This window comes from Chenopodium quinoa, unplaced genomic scaffold (assembly GCF_001683475.1).
Source record: "Chenopodium quinoa cultivar QQ74 unplaced genomic scaffold, ASM168347v1, whole genome shotgun sequence".
Classification (NCBI taxonomy): domain Eukaryota; kingdom Viridiplantae; phylum Streptophyta; class Magnoliopsida; order Caryophyllales; family Amaranthaceae; genus Chenopodium; species Chenopodium quinoa.
In genome coordinates this window covers 6,289,480-6,313,110 of record NW_018742418.1, presented here as the reverse complement: position 1 = coordinate 6,313,110, position 23,631 = coordinate 6,289,480, and the positions used below count along the sequence as shown (strand labels likewise).

The 23,631-nt window shown below is 34.2% G+C and overlaps 2 protein-coding genes across 2 annotated transcripts; both read left to right on the top strand.

The window, feature by feature from the left end:
- Positions 1 to 2,655: 2,655 nt before the first annotated feature.
- On the top strand, positions 2,656 to 4,491 carry LOC110713955 (coiled-coil domain-containing protein 186-like). Its single transcript, XM_021892410.1, has one exon. The coding sequence runs from the start codon at positions 2,656 to 2,658 to the stop codon at positions 4,489 to 4,491; it is 1,836 nt and encodes a 611-aa protein (XP_021748102.1).
- Positions 4,492 to 9,392: 4,901 nt separating this feature from the next.
- Positions 9,393 to 12,231, top strand: LOC110711472 (pentatricopeptide repeat-containing protein At4g18520, chloroplastic-like). The gene has a single exon (XM_021889855.1). The coding sequence runs from the start codon at positions 10,233 to 10,235 to the stop codon at positions 12,111 to 12,113; it is 1,881 nt and encodes a 626-aa protein (XP_021745547.1). The 5' UTR covers positions 9,393 to 10,232; the 3' UTR covers positions 12,114 to 12,231.
- Positions 12,232 to 23,631: the final 11,400 nt, after the last annotated feature.

The following is a 23,631-nucleotide window of genomic DNA, read 5'->3' as shown; positions in this document are numbered from 1 at the left end:
ATTTTTTTTTTACAATATCAATCTTATTTGGTTTATTTTTAATTTTTAGTTATTTATGTATATCAAAAACACGACAAAATAGATATGTTTTTTACTATCCTAAATTGTATCGAATACATTATAGTAATTATTTATGTTACAATCCCGTAGTGTTTAATATACAATTTTAAAATACTTAATTATTTAGTTAATAAAAAGACAAACGATATCAATTTATCATTAAAATTTTAAACTTATTTGTCTAATTACTCTGTCGTCATTATATTTCATGTTTCATTACATTATATACATAAAAAAAATACTATGGTTATATATTTTTTCCACATGCATTATAGAAAATATTTTATTTTTGTTTTTAAAAATTTTGTGTTGAATTATAAACAATAGTGAAATTAATTACTGTGCATGGCACGAGACTTAATCTAGTAACATAAAATAATACTAAAACAAACACCAGAAAGGACACGTGTCACTTTCTGGTGCTGTTTATTTCCCTCCAACTTTTTCAAAAAAAAAAAAAAACTTTGAACTATTTTTTTTTTACAACAAATATCCTTGATTGATTATATATAAAATTTACGGTGTATTCACCGTCTCAGAAAATCCTTGAATAAAAATTATACAAATGATCATATATAGAGATCACTTTTGTCATATTTCAAAAAATATTATTATTTCAAAAGATAATCTTTAACTAATTTACATAAAATTTACTATAGGATTTGCTTGAGAATATAATTGATGTTTACATTCATTAATAGTGCAAAAAACTACAAAGATACAAAGCTTACATACGAGTAAGATCTAGCCTATAATTAAATAGGTACTTTTTTGATTAAATATATTATGAGTAATAATTAACAAGATTTGTACCCATAAAACCGAGTACATGCACTAATGTCAAAAAAATATAATCAAATTATTCAAAAAATATTTTAAGGAATATATATCCCTTTAAAGTTCACAGTTTACACATATCTTTTGCGTTAAACATAAATAGTTTAAAACTTTCACAACTAATTTATGAGAAAAAAACATCAAATTGTATTAAACTTAAATATTCATATGATCTTATTATTATACTATTAACCTTAGATATTTTATTAGTTAAAATGTGGAGAATATTTTCATTTTGACGATCACAAAGTTTTCAAAAACAATTCCTTACAAATATTAATGCTCACAATTTTATAGTTTGTATACCACTGCACGTATAGAACTATATATATTATGATTCTTTCTCAAAAATAAAAAAATATAGATTATGATTCTTATGCCATATGATTAATAATAATAAGAATATATTACATGTTTATAAGATGAATTATGACTACCATTTATCTTTTCTTCATATGAAAATTATCGATCAATATCAATATCTAAATATTCATGCATTAGATGTTATCGATATATCTAATTGTATGACTGTTGAATTGACTACCTTAATATTTTGATGATTGACTTACATAAAACAAACTCTGACTAATGATGTTTATGAGTCTTGGTTGAACAGAAAGATTCAGGTACACAAATACATGTTTCGGAGTAGGAACAACAGAGTTTGGAAGACTTGATGATGAATGCAAGCTTTCAAGATGTCCTCATAACTCTATATACTTAGTTACTCAGTGTACGAGCTTAAGAAACAAAAGTGTTGGAAGGAATGGAAGGAATTAAGAAGAAACTCGAAGTTCCTGAAGGAACCTGTAGTTCCCGAAGGAACTTGACGATTGACTCAGAAAGTTTTAAACGAAAGTTTTAAAACAGTTTTCATATCCCTTAATTTAAGGAAGTGATAAAAATCAGTTTTGAAAAAGATTTAATAAATAAATAAATAATTCATTAATTTAAAAAGATAAGTTTTAAATTAATTAATTATTTATCTTTTAATTAATAAATAAATAATTATCTTTTTTTAATAAATAATAATTATCTTTTGAATAAGTCTTTAACTGATTTTTAACTTGGTAAATATTGGATGCTTAAATTAAGGAGCACGTTGAATTTAGGAGTCAAGCTAGGGAAATCATGTTCCTAAATTTTCTCTGCCTACATCCCAACTTCTCAGTCAAAGAGAACGTGGGATTAAGGGGGAAGTGTGAACTTGATGGAAGCTTGGTTTAACTCCTTATAAAAACAAATCAACGTTAAGTTTTGAAAGCGTGGAAAAACAATCTTAAGTATTCTGAGCATAGAGTTTCAAAGTGTTTAAAAGAGAAGTTCCTTCCATCCTTAGTCTCTTAAGTTCTTTAGGAAATACTTGTAATCATTGTGTAATTGGGTTTGGGTTGTGAGAGTTGTAAAGTGTGAGACTTGAGAGAGTTGTTTACACTGTACAAGTGATTCGGAGTAGAATCACAAAGTGTGAGAAACTGTGATTGAGGGATCACAGTTGGGTAACTTGAGTTCCTCACGGAACTTGAGTCTAGGTAACGTATTAGTGATTGTAAATCATTTTTACATAGTGAATTTATTCATTGCCTATCTCAGTGTCTTTTCTCTTAGTAGTAGATTTAATTCCGCAAAATTTACTATAGTCTACATACACTACAATTCACCCCCCCTCTTGTAGTATACATTGTTCTATCAATTGGTATCAGAGCAAGGAACTCGGAAAAGCAGGAAGCCCTGTCGAGTCAAGTTCCTGGAGGAACAATGTCAAAGGACGAGAGACTAGCTGAAGGTTATTCTACACAAAGACCTCCACTCTTCAATGGGAAGTACTACGCCTATTGGAAGACGAGGATGGAGATGTTCATACAGTCCGAGAATTATCAAGTCTGGCGAGCTATCGAGGTAGGAGATTACGAGGTAACAAAGACCAATGCAGAAAACGAGGTAATTCCTAAACCTATTTCTGAATACGATAGAAGCGACTTTGAGAAGAAAGAGATTAATGCTACTGCTAAAAAACTCCTAGTTTGGGGTTTAGGGCCAGATGAACACACTCGTGTTATGGGATGTAAAACAGTAAAAGAAATATGGGATTTACTAGAAATAACCCACGAAGGAACTCATGAAGTTAAACGTTCTAAAATTGATTTACTGCTTTCTAAATATGAACGTTTTGAAATGGGTTCAAAAGAAACTATTCAAGAAATGTTTACTCGTTTTAAAAATATTACTAATGAATTAGTTTCTCTTGGTAGAGTTATTCCTATGGATGAACAGGTACGCAAAATTCTAAGGAGTCTTCCTGAAGATGAACGGTGGAGATCCAAAGTGGCAGCTTTGCAGGAATCAAAGGACTTTACAACTTTCAACCTTGAACAACTTGCAGATTCCTTAATAACTCATGAGCTTCACCTATCAAACAAAAGCCAAGAAAGTTCAAAGAGCCGAGGAATTGCTCTAAAGGTTGTCCAACCAAGTGAAGAGGATTCCGAATCTGGAGAGGAAGAAGCTGCCATGCTAGTCAGGAAGCTAAAAAAGTTGTACCGCAACAAAAGGTTTGGTGACAAAAAGAAAAGGAACTTCAAGAAAAACCAATATTCCAAGGAAACTGGAGGATGCCACAAATGTGGGAACACAAATCACTTCATCAAGGAATGCCCTCTCTGGGAATCAGAAAAAGGAAAAGGCAAAATGAAGGAACACGGAAAATCTAATACTCCAAACTTTTCAAAATCTGATTACAGGAAAGCCATGATAGCTGCGTGGGGAGACACAAGTTCCGAGGATGAAGAAGAATCCACGGAAGAAGAGACGGCAAACCTATGTTTGATAGCTAAACACAGTGAGTCTGCTAAAAAGTCAGAGGAGGTAAATCTCAAACCTAAATTTCTGAAATCCCTGTCACAAGACAAATTAATTTCTTTGCTCATAGAAACTTTGAATGAATATAAAGAAATATGTCTTAAACTTGGACAAAATGAAAAAGCTCTAGAAATCTATAAGGATCATATGAAATATTTGAATAGTTCAAGAACAGATGTTCAGGGAAGATGCTTTGATTTGCTAGATAGAAACTCTATGCTAAAGGAAACATTGGAAAGAGTCAAAAATGAAAATATCATGTTAAATGTTGAATTGAATCGGTATAAATTGTTATGCACTAACATTGATTCTAATAATGCTCTTCAATTGCCTTTAGTAACCTTTAATGATGATCTTGAAAATTTGAAAAAAGAATTGCAGGTTACTAAAGACAAAAATGAATCCCTTGAAAAGGATTTAGAAAGATCTAGAAACAACAAAAGTGCAATCCACATGGGAGTTCCAAAGTGGATATCTGAAGCTCAAACCAGAAGGACAGAGGGTTTGGGTTTCAACCACAAAAAGAAGAACAGTGGTAAAAAGAAAAAGTACGTGGAACTCCCTAGTGAGACTGTGTGTTCCTTCTGTGGCAAGTCAGGACACAAAGATACTGATTGCAAAAGAAAGGAACTTAAGTCCACTAAAAATATAGCTTATGTATGGCAAAAGAAAAATGAGTTTGCTGTATCAACAAAGGAACCCATGAAAGATAGGGTTCCTGAATCTAACCCTTAGTTTCTTTTGCAGGTCGAAGTGAGGGGGAACAACCAATGATACCTCGATAGTGGTTGTTCCAAGCACATGACAGGAGATAAATCAAGATTTCTCTCACTAACGGCCTATACAAGAGGAACAGTGACCTTTGGTGATAACAAGAAAGGCAACATTGTTGCCGTAGGAAAAGTTGGAAGGTCAAGTTCCCAATCTATTGATAATGTTTTTTTAGTCGAGGTTCAAACACAGCTTATTAAGCATATCACAATTTTGTGATAAAGGAAACTTTGTAAGTTTTGATTCTGAAAAATGTAGCATCATTCAGAATGACATTGGGAAAGTTTTGCTGGAAGGAACTCGGAAAGGAAACACTTATACAGTGGATCTCAATACAGTTCCGAGGAACAACTTAACTTGCCTCAGTGTCATTGAGGATGATCCTTTACTGTGGCATAAACGTTTTGGTCATGCAAGTTTCTCTTTGATTGATAAGTTAAGAACAAGGAACTTGGTAGAGGGACTTCCTTCAATCAAGTTCCTATGTGACAAAATTTGTGACGCTTGTGTGAAAGGAAAGCAGGTCAGGACATCATTTAAATCCAAGAAGATGGTGAGTTCCACGAAACCCTTAGAGTTAATTCATATGGATTTATGTGGTCCTATGAGAATTCAAAGTAGAAGTGGAAAGAAGTACGTCTTAGTAATTGTTGATGATTATTCTAGATTTACATGGGTTATTTTTATGTCTAGTAAGGATGAGACTTTTGACGAGTTTGTTACATTTTCCAGGAGAATTCAAAAGTCCACAGGTCATCAGCTGATACACCTTAGATCCGATCATGGCACTGAATTTGAGAATTTTAAATTTGATGATTTATGCAGGGAGCAAGGCTTAAGTCATAATTTCTCAGCTCCAAGAACTCCACAACAAAATGGAGTTGTGGAAAGGAAGAACAGAACCTTAGAAGACATGGCTCGAACCATGTTAATAGCCAGCGATCTTCCAAGGAACTTCTGGGCAGAAGCCGTGAATACAGCCTGTTATATTATAAATCGTGTCATGCTAAGGCCTATATTAAATAAGACACCCTATGAACTGATGAAAGGCAGAAAACCGAACATATCTCATCTTAGAGCATTCGGTTGTAAATGTTTTGTGCATAATAATGGTAAAAGAAACATAGGGAAATTTGATGAAAGAAGTGATGAAGCCGTATTTCTTGGATATGCTACTAACAGTAAAGCGTATAGAGTTTACAATAAACGTACTATGTGTGTTGAGGAAAGTGTGCATGTTATATTTGATGAAACTAATCCACTTCCATGTACACAGGAACATGAGGACTATGACTTTGAAATTGGTCTAGTACGTTCTCAAGAACAAGAAGAAGATGCAGTAATTCCAAATAAGCAGCCAACTCGAGTAAATGAAAATCATGAAAATCTGGAGAAGGAACTCGACATACTGACTGAAGTTCCTTCGATAGAACAACCTCAGAATGAAGAACCTGCCGAGGAACCAATAACACAAGAGGAAATCACTGAAGAAGAAGCAACTGGCTCAGAAAATAAGAATAGTCGAGTTACTATCCAAACCTTCCAGCCTAAACCTTGGAAGCACCAAAAGTCACACCCACTGGACAAAATTATTAGTGACTTATGCAAAGGAACTCAGACTAGATCGCAAATGAGAAGCTTCTGTGCCTTCAATGCTTTTCTATCTACTTTGGAACCTCGCAACCATAAAGAAGCCTTAGAAGACCCTGACTGGATTATAGCCATGCAAGAGGAACTTAATGAATTCGAAAGAAATCAAGTATGGCATCTTGAACCTAAGCCACTAGATAAAAAGGTCATAGGTTTAAAATGGGTCTTTCGAAACAAACTTGATGAATATGGTACAATTGTAAGAAATAAGGCTAGGTTGGTTGTAAAGGGATATAACCAATAGGAAGGTATTGATTTTGAGGAAACATTTGCTCCTGTTGCTAGACTTGAGGCTATTAGAATTTTAATATCTTTTGCTGCTTTTATGGGTTTTAAACTGTATCAGATGGACGTAAAGTGTGCGTTTTTGAATGGTTTATTAAAAGAAATAGTTTACGTCGATCAACCCCCTGGATTCAAGAATCCAAACTTTCCAAACCATGTTTTTAAACTTGATAAGGCTCTCTACGGGCTAAAACAGGCTCCAAGAGCATGGTACGAAAGACTGTCCAAGTTCCTTTTGGAAAATGATTTTAAACGAGGAAAAATTGATAAAACTTTGTTTTTAAAATCTAAAGGAACTCATCTCTTAGTTGTGCAGATCTATGTTGATGATATTATATTTGGTGCAACTAACGAATCTTTGTGCAAGTACTTTGCTGACTTGATGTGCAGTGAGTTCCAAATGAGCATGATGGGGGAACTCAATTTCTTTTTAGGACTATAGATCAAACAAACAGAATCAGGAATATTTATACATCAGCAAAAAATATGTCAAGGAACTCCTGAAAAAGTATAACCTTGACAGCGCAAAGACTAACCACACTCCTATGGGAACTAACTCTAGGTTAGACGAAGATCCCTAAGGAACTTGTGTGGACCAGACAAAGCACAGAGGTATGATTGGTTCCTTACTATACTTAACTGCAAGTAGACCTGACATTTCTTTTAGTGTTGGTCTGTGTGCTAGGTTCCAATCAAACCCCAAAGAATCGCATCTAACAGCCGTCAAGAGAATACTGAGATATCTCAAAGGAACTGACGACTTGAGTTTATTCTACCCAAGAAGTGACACATATGATCTTAATGGATTTGCCGATGCCGACTATGCCGGGGATTTGGTGAATAGAAAAAGTACATCAGGTATGGTCCAATTCCTAGGATCTTGTTTAGTTTCTTGGAGTTCCAAGAAACAGAATGCAGTTGCTCTATCCACAGCAGAAGCAGAATACGTAGCAGCTGCTGCATGTTGCTCACAACTGTTGTGGATAAAACAACAATTACGTGATTTTGGCATAGTTCTTGAATGTGTTCCAATATACTGTGATAATACAAGTGCTATTTGCATATCAAAAGATCCAGTACATCATTCACGTGTAAAGCATATTCATGTTAGGCATCATTTTCTAAAAGACAATGTGAAAAAGGCTCTATTAAACTAGAATTTGTACAAACTGAATATCAAATTGCTGACTTCTAACAAAGCCTTTGAGTAGTGAAAAATTCAAAAAGATGCGATTGGAACTCGGAATGATAAAGCTGAATTGAGCAGTTCTTCTTGGAACCCCAAGGTATGTCTTAGTTAAACGACTGAGCATTGCTATATATAACCTTGGTGTGAAAAACATAATCTCGAATCTTGCAATGAAAGAGTGTGTAATTCTAATGAGTGTGTGATCATGTGATTATGTTGATGAAGAAGACAAATTAAGCCATATTATTTTCCAAGTTCCTTTGTGAAAAGCTCTGTACAGGTCAACCAGTATTTTACTTTGAAGTAACTTACTGGAATTTTTTTTCTTTCGTAATTTTAATTTTCTTTATCTTTCAATTTTTATCTTTTTATTAATTTTATCTTATAAATTTCAAAACAACAAAAAGATTTTTTTATTTTCTCAATTAGATTTTATCTTATTTTTTATCTTTATCTTTAATTCTTATTTTATCTTAATCATTGTAAGTAAATCACAAAATCCTTTACCTTACCCCACTAAACTTAATATTGTTGAATTGACTACCTTAATATTTTGATGATTGACTTACATAAAACAAACTCTGACTAATGATGTTTATGAGTCTTGGTTGAACAGAAAGATTCAGGTACACAAATACATGTTCCGGAGTAGGAACAACAGAGTTTGGAAGACTTGATGATGAATGCAAGCTTTCAAGATGTCCTCATAACTCTATATACTTAGTTACTCAGTGTACGAGCTTAAGAAACAAAAGTGTTGGAAGGAATGGAAGGAATTAAGAAGAAACTCGAAGTTCCTGAAGGAACCTGTAGTTCCCGAAGGAACTTGACGATTGACTCAGAAAGTTTTAAACGAAAGTTTTAAAACAGTTTTCATATCCCTTAATTTAAGGAAGTGATAAAAATCAGTTTTGAAAAAGATTTAATAAATAAATAATTCATTAATTTAAAAAGATAAGTTTTAAATTAATTAATTATTTATCTTTTAATTAATAAATAAATAATTATCTTTTTTTTAATAAATAATAATTATCTTTTGAATAAGTCTTTAACTGATTTTTAACTTGGTAAATATTGGCTGCTTAAATTAAGGAACACGTTGAATTTAGGAGTCAAGCTAGGGAAATCATGTTCCTAAATTTCCTCTGCCTACATCCCAACTTCTAAGTCAAAGAGAACGTGGGATTAAGGGGGAAGTGGGAACTTGATGGAAGCTTGGTTTAACTCCTGATAAAAACAGATCAACGTTAAGTTTTGAAAGCGTGGAAAAACAATCTTAAGTATTCTGAGCATAGAGTTTCAAAGTGTTTAAAAGAGAAGTTCCTTCCATCCTTAGTCTCTTAAGTTCTTTAGGAAATACTTGTAATCATTGTGTAATTGGGTTTGGGTTGTGAGAGTTGTAAAGTGTGAGACTTGAGAGAGTTGTTTACACTGTACAAGTGATTCGGAGTAGAATCACAAAGTGTGAGAAACTGTGATTGAGGGATCACAGTTGGGTAACTTGAGTTCCTCACGGAACTTGAGTCTAGGTAACGTATTAGTGATTGTAAATCATTTTTACATAGTGAATTTATTCATTGCCTATCTCAGTGTCTTTTCTCTTAGTAGTAGATTTAATTCCGCAAAATTTACCATAGTCTACATACACTACAATTCACCCCCCCTCTTGTAGTATACATTGTTCTATCAATGACTATATGTGTAATAGTTCATGCTTAATTAGGGAAAAAGATACTGGGGGTAGAATAAAAATTTTGTAATTTGAGGTAAATAAATTGGTTAGTGCGAGATAAAACATGTACTATTATTAATTAGAAATTATACCTACTTGAGCAACTAGCTGTATGAAACACACAATTTGGATTTTATACTCTCTAGATCGCTATTGCGGTTACGGTGAAATGTTTGAGTATACTACACTTATACAAAATGTTATTTTTATATCACTATTGAAACTATAAGTTTTTTTTTTATTTTTTTTTATTTTAATTTCAAAATTGAAGATTTATTTATAAATGATTTGTAAACCGTGCATGACACGGGCACTATACTAGTAATATTAAGAGTGTGGTCCATTCACCTAATTTTTATTTAATTGAACTAACTTATTAAACTTATTTTAGTTGTAATTTGAATTTAAAAAACTCTAACCAGATCTTATTTTTCGCGAACTTATTTGAACTTATGAGACTTGAAATAAGTAAAGATAAGATAAACAGAATATACCCTATTCAAAGTAAGAATTACACTAATATTCTGTGTTTTAGCGTTCATAAGGGGATGTATTTTACCAACCACGCTACGTCGCTACTCCATTAACCATAAAGGGCATCAACTTTCCTCTGAAGAAAAAAAAAAAAAAAAAAAGAAAAAAAAAAAAAAGGGCATCAACTAAACTCGTCGTTTTACAACTCATCAATGCCAATTGCCAATTACAAGTATAGTATTCAGTACTCACTAGTAGGAGCCTAGGAGGGACCGAGGGAAGCATAACAGAATAACTACATTCTATACTCAGACCAACAGAAAAACATACAAACTAATATTCGCGGGAACACCAACGTCCTGCAAATTCAGTTCAATGCTTTCTCTCTCTTCAACATTCATTCTACCATTCCATAATTCTCTTCCCCAGAATCTTCTCCTTTCATCTATTGGGTTATCACTGCAATCAAAATCTTCAAAACATGCCAACTTCTGCAAATCCCAAAACTTGATTCTTCAAAGAAATCCCCCAAATTTTCGTTTAAATTACAAATTATCTCCATATTCGGATGATTTATTGGAAGTCAGCGATGCCCAAATTTCGCAAGAGAACCCAATTGTTGGAATTTCGGAATCGCGGGGTCAAGGGGTTAGTCTTGATCCATTTTGGGTAGCTTCTCTGCTTCAATCACGCTCTAGATTAAAAGATGTAAAATTGATACATGCTTTGATTTTGAAGTGTTTGAATGATTCTGTTGTGTTTGTTAATAACAATTTGATTAGTGTATACTTGAGTTTTGGAAAGTTAGAAGAGGCTCGCAAGGTGTTCGATGAAATGCCTGAGAGAAGAAATGTTATTTCTTGGACCACAATTCTTAATGGGTATTTGAATTTTGGTTTAGAGGATGAGGGTCTTAGTCTTTTTGGTGAATTTGTGAAGTCGGAGATTCAAGCGAATGGGACGACGTTTGTGTGTGTGTTGATTTTGTGTGGAAAGAAGTTGAATTTTGAGTTAGGGAAACAGGTTCATGCTTGTATTATAAAAGGAAAATGGAGCAATTTGATAGTAGATAGCGCTGTTATGTACTTCTATGCACAATGTGGGGATTTTTCGAGTGCTTTTCGTGTCTTTGATGGCATGAAAGAGCGGGATGTGGTTACTTGGACTACGATGATCACTTCTTGCTCTCAACAAGGCTACGGTGAGAAGGCCTTCTCACTTTTCTCAGAAATGCTAATGCACGAATATGTACCCAATGAACACACTATATGTAGCGTTTTGAAGGTGTGTGGAGAAGAGAAGGCACTGAAATTTGGGAGACAGTTGCATGGCATAGCAGTTAAGAAACTGATAAACAATGATGTTTATATTGGCACTTCACTCCTGGATATGTATGCAAGATGTGGAGAAATTGAGGATTCTAGAAAAGTGTTTGATGGGATGAAAAGGCGAAATATGGTTACATGGACTTCAATCATTGCCGGGTATGCTAGGAATGGGCTTGGGTATGAGGCGTTGAAACTTTTCCGTGTGATGAAACGAAGAAAAGTAGCAGCAAATAATTTGACATTTGTAAGCATACTCCGAGCCTGTGGTTCTATTGGTGCTCTGGTAATTGGGAAGGAAGTTCATGCACAATTACTGAAGAACTCATCACAGAACAACATCTACATAGGAAGCACTCTTGTGTGGCTTTATTGCAAATGTGGTGAATATGGTCTTGCTTCAAGGGTTCTCCAACATATGCCCCTTCGAGATGTTGTCTCATGGACTGCCATGATCTCTGGTTGTACTCAATTAGGGTATGAGTTTGAGGCTTTTGAATTTTTGAAGGAAATGCTCAAAGAAGGAGTGAAACCAAACCCGTTTACATATTCCTCTGTTCTGAAGGCTTGCGCAAGCCTAGAAGCAGTTAAGCATGGAAAACTAATACACTCGTCTTTGAATAAATCCCCTACATTTTCAGACAATATATTCGTGGGGAGCTCCCTGATTAATATGTATGCCAAATGTGGATTTATTTCAGATGCATTACAAGTCTTCAATAGTATGAAAGAAAAAAACTTGGTTTCTTGGAGATCTATGATAGTGGGATATGCAATGAATGGGTACTGCCGCGAAGCTCTGCAGCTCATGTACCAGATGCAAGAGGAAGGTCTTCAAGTGGATGATTACACTGTCACAACTGTTCTTAGTGCGTGTGGAGATGTGGAATGGAATACAGAATCTCTTACTGATGAACTGCTACTGAGTTGATCCTGATTCTATTGACTAACTGTACATATGTTTGTGGATGAATTAGTTGTATCATGTAAATTCATAAACAAAGCAATTACGAAAAGTTGAATCCAAAGGTATGTGTAACTTTGATATGATCTAAATTAGTCTCAATTAACTATATACATCTAAAAAAAAAAAAAACAGAAAAAGTTCTTGTTCCTTCTTAATCACACAGGCTCACCACTCATTGCAAATTAGTAAAGAAATAACATTTGCTTTATTACTGAAGTCAAATGGAAAAAAGGGCAAAAGATTATAACTCACCATCAAATGATTACTAAATGCTATTGTAGTTTCAGTGCATAATTTTTAATTTCTATCTACTAAATGAGGAGATAAAGCTTTAGTTTTATAGTAAAGTTGGAGAAACCAAACAGAAAAACCAGGAAAAACTGAAGCAGGGAAAACAAGAGACTCGCAATATTGGATTCAACATGATCCAATTAACACAGCAGGAGGCAAAAGGAGGTTAATTATCTTGAATGTTAAGTACTGTTAAAACCCAATAGAGTGGCTTCAATTAACCAGAGATCCACAAAATCAATCCCTCATACAAAATTACGAATAAAAAAAAACCCAAAATTCTTACAGTACAAAAACACAAACCAATTTCAAGAATTTAGAACTTAAGAATTGAACCACAAATATAATATCAATAAATTACGATGAATGCTCGGATATTGATTAACCCAAAACAGCTAATTCCGATGATTAAATGTGTATAATAGATTAAACCACAAACTAAAACAAATTTAGAAGTATAATGTTACAAGAAACTAAAATTGTAATCTAAAAATAATATTCCTAATTAGTCATATTTGGTTCAAGAAGCTTAAAAATCCTTGCACGTACTACTATTCTTTGAATCTACAAATGTTGTAAACGGAACTGCAAGAACAAAAATAATAAGAACAATGTTACCGGGAATGAGACTGAGTCGCGGAGTATGTCGCTTTCTTTAGAACATTCACGTATTGCCTCTAATTTGTGCAAGCAGACAACAGTAGCATAACGACAGCCAAAAATCAGCCAAAACGGTTACCAAAAATCCAGAAAAGTAGTAACAAAGTATTCTGAATTAAAATAAAAAAGGTAATGTTGAATGAGAATTGGAATAAAACAGTTATGAAGGGAATTAGTCAAAAAAACGTTTAGCAAAAATCAAGGCACTAATTACTTAATTAAGCCTTGTTCAAACACTGATGCGCGTGTGCGATAACATTGGCGTGGTAGGTACGCCTTCTCTCCACAAAATGTGGGTAGCCCTTGGGCCACACCCAACTATTCCACTCTATATATTATAAAAGAGGAAAAACTCTTATTTTCCACTAATGTGGGACTTTGTGATTTTCACAAAATTCATATCCATAGTCCCATACACACTTTGTTCCAACTAGTAATGAATTTTACTATTTCAACTTTCGTACATTGTGTGCTGGGCGTCCTCCGGAATCCTTGATCCGCGCTTGAAGTTGCAGTACCGGACAGTGTAGTTCTCGGTGGAAGGTAGCATTGTGTGAGATGTCCTTATTAAGTTGAAAGACGGCAGTTCCGAAGGTCTCTGTGTAGAGAAACGGCACCCTAGATAAGATTGTTACGTTGAATTTAGCTTGTCGTTGGGAATAAAGAAGAGGAACTTGTAGTTCCCAACTCCATCCTCGTCGAGAGGGGTTAAGAACATCCAAGTCCTCCAACTCCGCTCAACCAACCCACCAACGAATGTTGACAGTTTTCCAAACCTCAGCTTCCTCACCGGCGGATCTACGTTCAACTCCAAAGACCACCACGTCTCCTCTCTCTCTGTCTTGCTTGATGATATTCCCATCGATCAATAACCTTTTATTTATTTTTTTATTTTATTTATTTTATTTATATTTTTATTTTTTTCCGTAACTACAATAACGAACACTCCTCTCCTTGGCCTTTTGAAGATAAAGAATACGTAATTAATGTTGTGTATTTTATAGCTTTAGGCCAAGCCGCCTTATACAACAATTCGGATATCTGTTAGTTAACCCACGTAGATCGGTAAACCTATTTACATTCGGATCAACTTTTTTAATTTATTTTTTAATTATCCAAATCAAATTCCCTTTCTTTAATTCCTTAGTTGCCAATCTCTATCATCTTATTGTTTTTATTATATATTTTTTTTCCAATTCGATCCAGAAATAAACAGGAAATCTCTCCAAATTCGTACGTAATGCATTGCAGCATTGGGTATACTTTGTACTCCCTCCAATTTATAATAAGTGTTCCACAAACTTTCATATTTTTTTTAAATGGTCGGGATTACTTGGTCAAGGATTACTCACTCAGTCGGGACAGTGGGCTAAGGCTAGGAGTCAAACCCCAGACCCATGGGGCCCAAGCGCACAATCCCAAACCCCTTGCTACCATTGAGCTGTGCTTCTTTTCCTATCTCACCTACGCACACAAATTCTATTTATTCTTTTTTTTTCTATTTTTTTAAAATGAAAAAAAAACTTTTTTTCTTGAAAAATCAATGGGTTCAATGAACCCACTTGAATCCACCATGGATCAGCCACTAGTCAGGGATTACTCGATCAGCTAGGGCGGGTTACTTAGTCAAGGTTTACTTGATTGGTCAGGGGTTACTCGGCCAGTTAGGGGTTACTCGGTCGATCAGCGGTTATCTTGTCAAGGGTTACTCTTGTGTTAGCTGACCACATAGTGCGGCCAGCCACACACAAAAGCTGCTGTAAGTGTTCTATTTCTTTTGGGCACATATGTTGATGCTAATCTTGTATCAATAATATCTTATGTATAAATCACAAACAATAGTCAAACTAAAAGTGTTGATGGAACACTTATTTAATGAATAAAAGGAGTATGTGATCATCTAAATAGTTTTAAAAAAAAATGTTACTTATTAGCTAGTGATGTTAATTTAATGACAATTTTTATTTTAAAAGTGGTTGTACATACAGCTAGATATAATTTAATTATATTTGATCATTTGCACAAATTTTTGGTCATTTAAATGAGCAATTTTTAGGGTTGTACAAAGTTTGGTTTAATTGGTTTAAACCGGACCAAATTGTAAACCAAACCACATTCTCATGGTTTGGTTTGGTTTGGTTTTTTTGTCATTAAATATGGTTTACAATTTGAGTTTGGTTTTTTTTTTATTATAAAACTTAAACCAAATAGTAAACCAAATTTCCGATAGGATTTACGTATCTAACCACAACCCCGCAAATTAAACAAAATCGATCCATAAAAGTAATATATAGGTACTTTTAACATATATTAAAAATTCTAAAATTACATATGATTAGTAATTTTTAAATATAAAGACTTATTGGTATAGTAAAGTTTTTGGTCTTAAGAAGGTTAATTACCTCTTAAGACCAAAAATGTAACTCATATTATGAAGCGGCGACGGATTCACTCAAAAAGTTGTATGAGATAACGAATCGAGAATGTGCCGAGCGAATTGTTATATATATGTATTTGGATTCTTAGCCCTTCCTCGGTTAATTCTTGTTTGAGTTTGTTAAATTTGTTTTCATTGTTGTTAATTGTCAATTGTAAATATCGTATGACTTTCATTAATGAAATTTAATGTCCTTTGGAACTAAAAAAAAAAAAAAATAACTTGTATGATCTAGAATGCTAAGCACATGCAGCAGTTAAAACCCAATAGAATAGCTTCAATAATTAATCAGATCGAGATCCACAAAGTCAACCCTCATATAAATCAAATCAAAGAAAACCAAAATCTTATAAAAGCACAAAAAAAATTTAGAATTTAGAACTCAGGGATTAAATCATAAATATCAATAAATTACCAATTCATCAAATTTTCGGACATTAATCAACCCAAAACAGCTAATTGGACGGTTAAATCTAATATATATATTATATAAATAAAGTAGACATATTTGGAGAGATTTGGAGCGCCACATAAGAAATATACTTATTTCGACCAATAAGAAGAAAGATTTGTATTTTATTTTTGAATTAAGAAATTATGTCGCCACCTAGATAAAAGTAACGAATAGATTTGATATATTTAAAATTTTAATGCCACGTATATTATAATCCACGAATTAAGTTATTTTAATGAAAAAAATAAAGTAAAAATATAGGAAAGGATAAATTTATTAATTCAATAATACGAGTGTGAGAAATCCAAAAAAAATATACTAAGAAATATTTAAATGATAAACGCTTATAATAAAGTTTGATACCTATCATTATAAGATAAATTCTGATAGTATTTATGATAAGAAATACAAATTGTTCGTTAATTATAATTAAATTAAAATTTGTGATACATACCATTATAAATTGACACATCATATGACACAAACAAAATTTCGTATCAATAAAAAACCCCATCAAGCGAATTTTGTGTTAGTAATTTTGTGTTAATTTTTGGTCATCAATGGTCGGGTAATTTTTAGCTTAATTTTTAAAATCCTATGTTTAAATTAGTATTTCTAATTATTACTTACATTGTATTAATTTGGGATACTCAAAGATTATATGTTTATGTTTTATTTACTAAATGTTTTTTTACATGCAGATCTAACACATCATATATACAACACAAATAAAATTTCGTATCAATACAAAACCCCATCAAGCGAATTTTGTGTTAGTTTTAGGTCATCAATGTCCGGGTAACTTTTAAAATCTTATGTTTAAATTTATATTTGTAATTATTAGTTACATTGTATTTATTTAGGATACTTAACGATTATTTGTTTATGTAATGGCATACGATTAGATGTTGTATACTTAATATATGGATGGCTTTGGTTATTTTTGGAGATGATGAAAAAATTCCAATGCATAGATTTGATTTTATATCGCAATGATTTTTCATTTATTGGTAAATATATTGATTTATTTTATATAAATGTAAAGATTTAATTTATATCAATTCAGTTTGGCTAACATTTCACGGTTCAATTTATCTATTGATGTAGTAGGTTGGTTGTGGACGAGGTTGGTGATTCTATCAAAATAAAAGATATGGTAAAACAATGAATAATGATTTAGGATTTAAATTATTAAAAATATATCATTTCACATTAAAGATTTTATATAACGAAAAGAATTATCATATTTACAATTTATTTATATTTAATAAATTCATTATAAATTATAGTAAAAAAAAATAAATACTAAACTTTTGTAATTTTGTCTAAAATTATTAAATACAATAAATCAAATAATTAAAAATATTAGATGAAAAAACCGTGCATCGCCCGGGCTTCCATCTGGTCAGTATATATAATAGACTAAACCACAAACTCAAACAAATTTAGAAATGTAATATTACAACAAACTAAAAGCCCGGGCGATAGAACTTAATTCTCTCCTTGAACAAGAAAAGAAAAACAGAAAAACAGAATTGTTTCTCTTAAGAATGAAGTGGGTGAATGGTTATCAGATCCGTCAAAATCCATGACCATATCATTAACCACTTCTCCAGTCTTTTCTCTTCTGCCCCTCCTTCTTTACCCCCTTCTCCTATCTCTTCTGAAACTATTTCCTGCTCCTCCATTCCTTCGATGCTAGCTGGAACTCAGACAAGCAGTCTTCTTTGTTGGCTCCCTAAAAGCGCCAAGAGAAGATGGCTTTCACGCCATGTTCTTCCAGCACTTTTGGGATACAATCAAAGATGATTGCCACCATTTAATCTCCTCGATTTTCAGAGAAAAGCAAATTCCTCAAGCCTTGAATAAAACTATCATTTGTCTAATCCTTAAGATAGAAAATCCTACTAAAATCACTAGCTATAGACTGATTAGTCTGGTCAATTCTTGCTACAAATTCGTCTCAAGCCTTGAATAAGGACGATGCTCCACTCCATAATTTCCCAAACCAAAATAGCTTTTTGCCGGGGAGGGGGACTAACATAAATTTCTTGATTGCCTCTGAAATTGTTCATTCAATGGGGAAAAAGAAGAAAAGTAGAAAAGGTCGCTTTGCTTTGAAAATTGACTTAGAGAAAGCCTATGATAGGCTTGAGTGGTCGTTTATCCGCCACTGTCCTCTGTTCTTCAATTTCTCTTTTGATACAGTTGACTTAATCATGAGTTGTGTTACAACTGTCTCTTCTTCCATTATCATCAATGGAAAACTGTTAGATTCTTTCACCCCGACTAGGGGCTCGAGGCAGGGAGACCCAATCTCCCCATACCTTTTCATAATTTGTATGAAATATCTGTCGAGAATGATTCACAATCAATGTGAATCTAACTCTTGGTCTCCATTTAGATTTAGAGGAGGGAAAACAGCAATTTCCCACCTCTTGTTTGCGGATGATGTGCTCCTTTTCGGCCAAACTGATAAAAAAACTTTGCAATCCCTCACCAAGACTCTCTCAGATTTCTTCAAGCTTTCTGGCCAGAAGATTAATGACCAAAAGAGCTCAATCCTTTTCTTTAAAAATACTCCTCACGCCATGATTGATGAATTTGAGCAGGAGCTTAATGTTACTGCCATCTCTGACCTGGGTAAATACCTCGGTTTCCCCCTTTCTACCATAAAACCTTCAAAATAGAACTTTCAATTTCTTATTGACAAGGTAGGTGGTAGACTAGCTTCATGGAAAGCTAAAACTTTAACTAAGGCGGGAAGAGCAATCCTTATTCAGTCTACTCTCCAATCCATCCCTCGATACTACATGCAAGCTCTTTTATTTCCTAGATACATTTGCAGAAATCTTGACTCAAATTGCTCCAATTTCCTTTGGGGTGGGAGTGGGGAGGTTAAAAAGATCACTTGGGTGGCATGGGATAAAGTCTGTAGGCCAAAATCTGAATTAGGCCTAGGCTTTACCAAGCATGAGCATTTCAATGATATCTCCCTGGCAAAGCTATGCTGGTCAGTCTATAACAATAGAGGATGGGCTGCAAAGCCAATCAGGGAGAAGTACATTAAGAAGAAGACCAACCCAACCCCTTTCAACAAAGGTTCATACATTTGGAAGGGTATTGGTAAATGTTGGCCCTTATTCGAGCAAAGCTTAATGTGGGATATGGGAAATGGAAAATCTATAAGCTTGTGGAAGGATAGATGGCTTATCAACAAATCCCTTCGTGAGTACCTCATTGGCCCAATTCCCTTTCATCTCATCTCTCTTGATCTCTCTTACCTTTTTGTTCAGTCCAAGGAGCAAGTCGAGGAGCTGTTGTCCTTCACAATAGATAACTCTCTTTTCCAACTTATCAGCTCCATTACTCTCTCAAATAAAGAGGACTCTTCTTTTTCTGATTGCTCTTATAAAGGAAAATTTGATTCAATAAAGGCAAAATTTTCTGTCCTTGCTACTATCCCAAAGTTGAATTTATCACTCTAAGTTTAAGTGGGATAAAATCTGAAAATCCCATACTCATCCGAAAATTCAATTCTTTTTATGGCAATTAGCTTTAAGCAGAATCCCGCACAACCTGAATCTTCACAAGAGAGTATCCCATATTCATCCTTCTTATCTCTTTTGCCCTCATTTGGAAGAATCCTGCAACCACTTGTTTATGACTTGCTCCAGAGCAGAATTTTGGTACCTTCTCCCCTCTCCAATATCCTTAGTTGACAACACCTCTTTGGGATTCTTGGCAGTCCAAAATTTAAACCTGTCAGCTACCTACATCTATTCTATCCCACGGAATGTAGTCTTCTCCTTTGCCTTATGGCATATTTGGAAAAGGCTTAACTCTCGGGCATTCTCCAAAGTAAATACTCCAATTGTCTCATCAGTCAACCATTGCTTATGGGCTGCTTCTGAATGCCACTTCTCAAAGAATTGCAATTCAGAAAGTCTAAAGTCCTCACCTCAAGCATGGCTTCTACCTCCCCCACATTTCCTAAAGATAAATTGTGACGCCTCCTTTATCCATTCCACGAAAGAAGCAGCTTGTGCTGCAGTCTGTAGAGATCATAGAGGTGATTAGATTGAAGGTGCAATCTTGAGAAGCTTTTATCCTTCACCCCACGAAGCTGAAATACAAGCTATCCTCTTAAGCTTGAAATGGATTAAACAAAATGGTTGGGATAGAGTTATTCTTTGCTCTGATTCTAAGAGAGCAGTCGAGGAAATCTTGATAGATTTCTCATTATCTAATGTTCCTAATTGCATTGAAAATTGCAGGGGCATGCTAAGGGAGCTCCCCCATCTAGAGTTGCGCTTTGAAGCTCGCACTTCTAATGCTGTAAAGGACTTATTAGCTAAGGATGCTAGATGTACGTTGGAGGCAGTTAATCAACTTTGTATTTTGAATATGCCACCTCCTAGTTGTTTGAATGCTTTTGTTAAGGAACAAACTTCTGGTTCTGTAAGCTCTAACTTTATTATTGCTGGTGATGTCCCAGCCAACTCTTCCTATACTGTAACTAACTATTAATCTATGCATCCTCTCTTTTCAAAAAAAAAAAAAAAAAAAGCTTAGTCTTTTGATTAAGACTAGGGCCGAAAAGATCGATAAACTAGTTTTGTACAAAATATTTGGTTAAAGAACCTTAAACCTTTAAAATCAGATTGATAAATTAGTTTTGTAAGAAATATTTGGTTCAAGAACCTTAAGCCTAAAAAAAACTTGCATTGCTATATGAGTTACTTATTTTGACTTTCGTACATTGAGTGCTGACCCTCCTCCGGAATCCTTGATCCGCACATGAGGTTGGCTCAGTCTCGGATGGTGTATTGCATGGTGGAAGGTAGCATTGAGTGGGGTGTCCTCATTAATTTGAAAGACGGTGGTTCCGATGATCTCTTCATTTTGGAAAAACCACTGCATAGTATAGATTTCTACGTAGAACTTACACTCTGATTCAGAAAGTCTGTCGTTGCCAATAATAAAGATTACCTTGTAATTCCCCTTTAGAGGCTTGTCAAGACATTTATAGTAATTCCAAGTCCAACTCCGCTCAACTTTCCCAACAACGACAGTTTCTAGCCTAACCCTTGGCTTCCCGACCGGATATTCTACTCGCAACTCCAACATTCACCACCTCCCCTCTCTCTCTATTTTGCTTGATGATAATCCCATCAGCAAATAGTAACAAACACTCTTCTCTTCCGCCCTTTCCTTAACTTCTGAATTCTGATATTAGGAAACTATTTCAGAGTGGGAGATAAAGAATACGTAATGTTGTGTATATATAGCTATTGGCCTAGTCGCCTTATTATTCAACAATTTCTGACCTGGGATATTTATTAGTTAATCCTCCTACATTTAGAACCTATTTGTATTTGGATTAACTAACCGTAATACCCAACTAGGTAGTACCCGAAGTTAGTGTTGTTGGGAAAAATCACAACTAATCTTGCGGCGAAAATAATATTTACTTTCCCTTTGTGTATAAACAAAATAGGTAACAATTATATCTTTATAACATAATAGATTAACTCACAAAGTGTTTATATTCAGCCTATATCTAAATAACTAATGATGCAAATTATCGTTATATAATTTGCCACTGATTATTTCTTATTTTGCTACTACTCTCCTTCTTTTTCTCTCCTTTTATTCCTCTCATTCTTTTTCTCTTCTTTCTTGTAAATTCTCCTTTATTTATTTTTAGCAAACACTAATAATAAGGAGGAATATTATCCAACAAATCTCCCCCTTCCGACTTATTAGGAGATTATTGATAAACCCGCTTCATCTCGACAAACATCAAGCTTTTGCATGGTCAATGTTTTTGTCATCATATATGAACCATTGTGGTCGGTATGGATCTTTTCCAAATGCAACAGCTTGGCTTCAAAGACTTCTCGTATCCAATGATACCTAACGCCAATATGTTTGGAACGGGCATGGAAGGTAGGATTTTTCACCAGATGAATAGCACTTTGGCTATCACAGTAAAGTGTATACTTATCTTGTTTAATCCCTAACTCTTGTAGGAAATTCTTCATCCATAATAGCTCTATACAAGCTTCTGTCACAGCAATATACTCGGCTTCCGTTGTTGATAATGCAACACATTTTTTGTAACCTTGACTGCCATGATATAGCTCCCCCTGCAAAAGTCATCGTATAGCCTGATACTGACTTACGCGAATCAACATCATTTGCCATATTTGCATCTGTGTAACCTTTGAACACAGGATCTCCTTGACCAAAACATAAGCACATTTTTGATGTGCCCCGTAGATACCTTATAATCCATTTTACACCTTCCCAGTGTTCTTTCCTTGGATTTGAGAGGAACCTACTGACAACACCTACCGAATAGGCAATGTCTAGTCTCGTACAGACCATAGCATACATCAAACTACCAACCGCAGACGAATAAGAAACTTTATTCATCTCTTCTCTTTCTTTCTCACTTGTAGGACATTGTTGAGAAATCAACTTAAAATGACTTGCAAGTGGAGAACTTCCTAGTTTAGCCTTATGCATGTTAAACCTCTCAAGTAACTTCTCAATATATCTTTCCTGTGACAGCCATAACTTCTTAATTTTCCTGTCACGTGAGATTTTTATGCCTAGTATCTATTTTGCTGGTCCTAAGTCTTTCATGGCAAAAAAATTATTCATCGCCTTTTTCAAGTTAGCGATTTTAGTGGTGTCGCGGCCAATAATTAACATATCATCAAAATAGAGGAGTAAAATAATAAAATATCCCTCTGCAAATCTTTTGATGAACACACAATGATCTGATGTTGTCTCATGATACTTATGGTCCTTCACAAAGGATTCAAATTTTCGATACCATTGACGCGGAGCTTGTTTTAAACCATACAAGCTCTTATTCAAACGACATACCATGTGCTCTTTTCCTTCAACCTGAAATCCCTCAGGTTGTTCCATGTATATTTCTTCTTCCAAGTCACCATGTAGAAAAACTGTTTTCACATCTAGTTGTTCAATTTCTAAATCCATGCATGCTGCCATGCTGAGAACAACTCTTATTGACAACATTTTCACCACCGGTGAGAATATTTCTTCAAAGTCAATACCTTTCTTCTGACTGAACCCCTTCACAACCAGCCTTGCTTTGTATCTTGGTTGCGGATTATTTTCTTCAGTCTTCAATCTTAACACCCACTTATTCTTGAGTGGTCGTCGACCTTTTGGTAGCTGTACCAAATCAAATGTTTGATTCTCATGCAAGGATTTTATCTCGTCTTGCATGGCTTCAATCCACTCTTTTTGGTGAATATCTCTTAAAGCTTCTTCATAAGACTCTGGCTCTCTACCTTCAGTAAGCAACTGAAAGTCACCACTAGCAAATTTTGCTGGAAGTCGTCTATCTCTATTAGACCTTCTTAACTCTAATGGTGATGTTGGTTGACTTTCTTGTTGTGTCATTTGTTCCGCATTCTCATTATTATCATCCTTGTCATCATCGTTGATGTTGTGAGGATGATCTTCTTGGTTTACATCTCCCCCTTGATTATCAACTACACTCGGGGAAGGAACTGGATTCATAATTATAGGCAATTCTTCATGGGATGTTGTAGACTTTCCCAATTTTTGTATGTCTTTAATGGTTTGATCTTCGA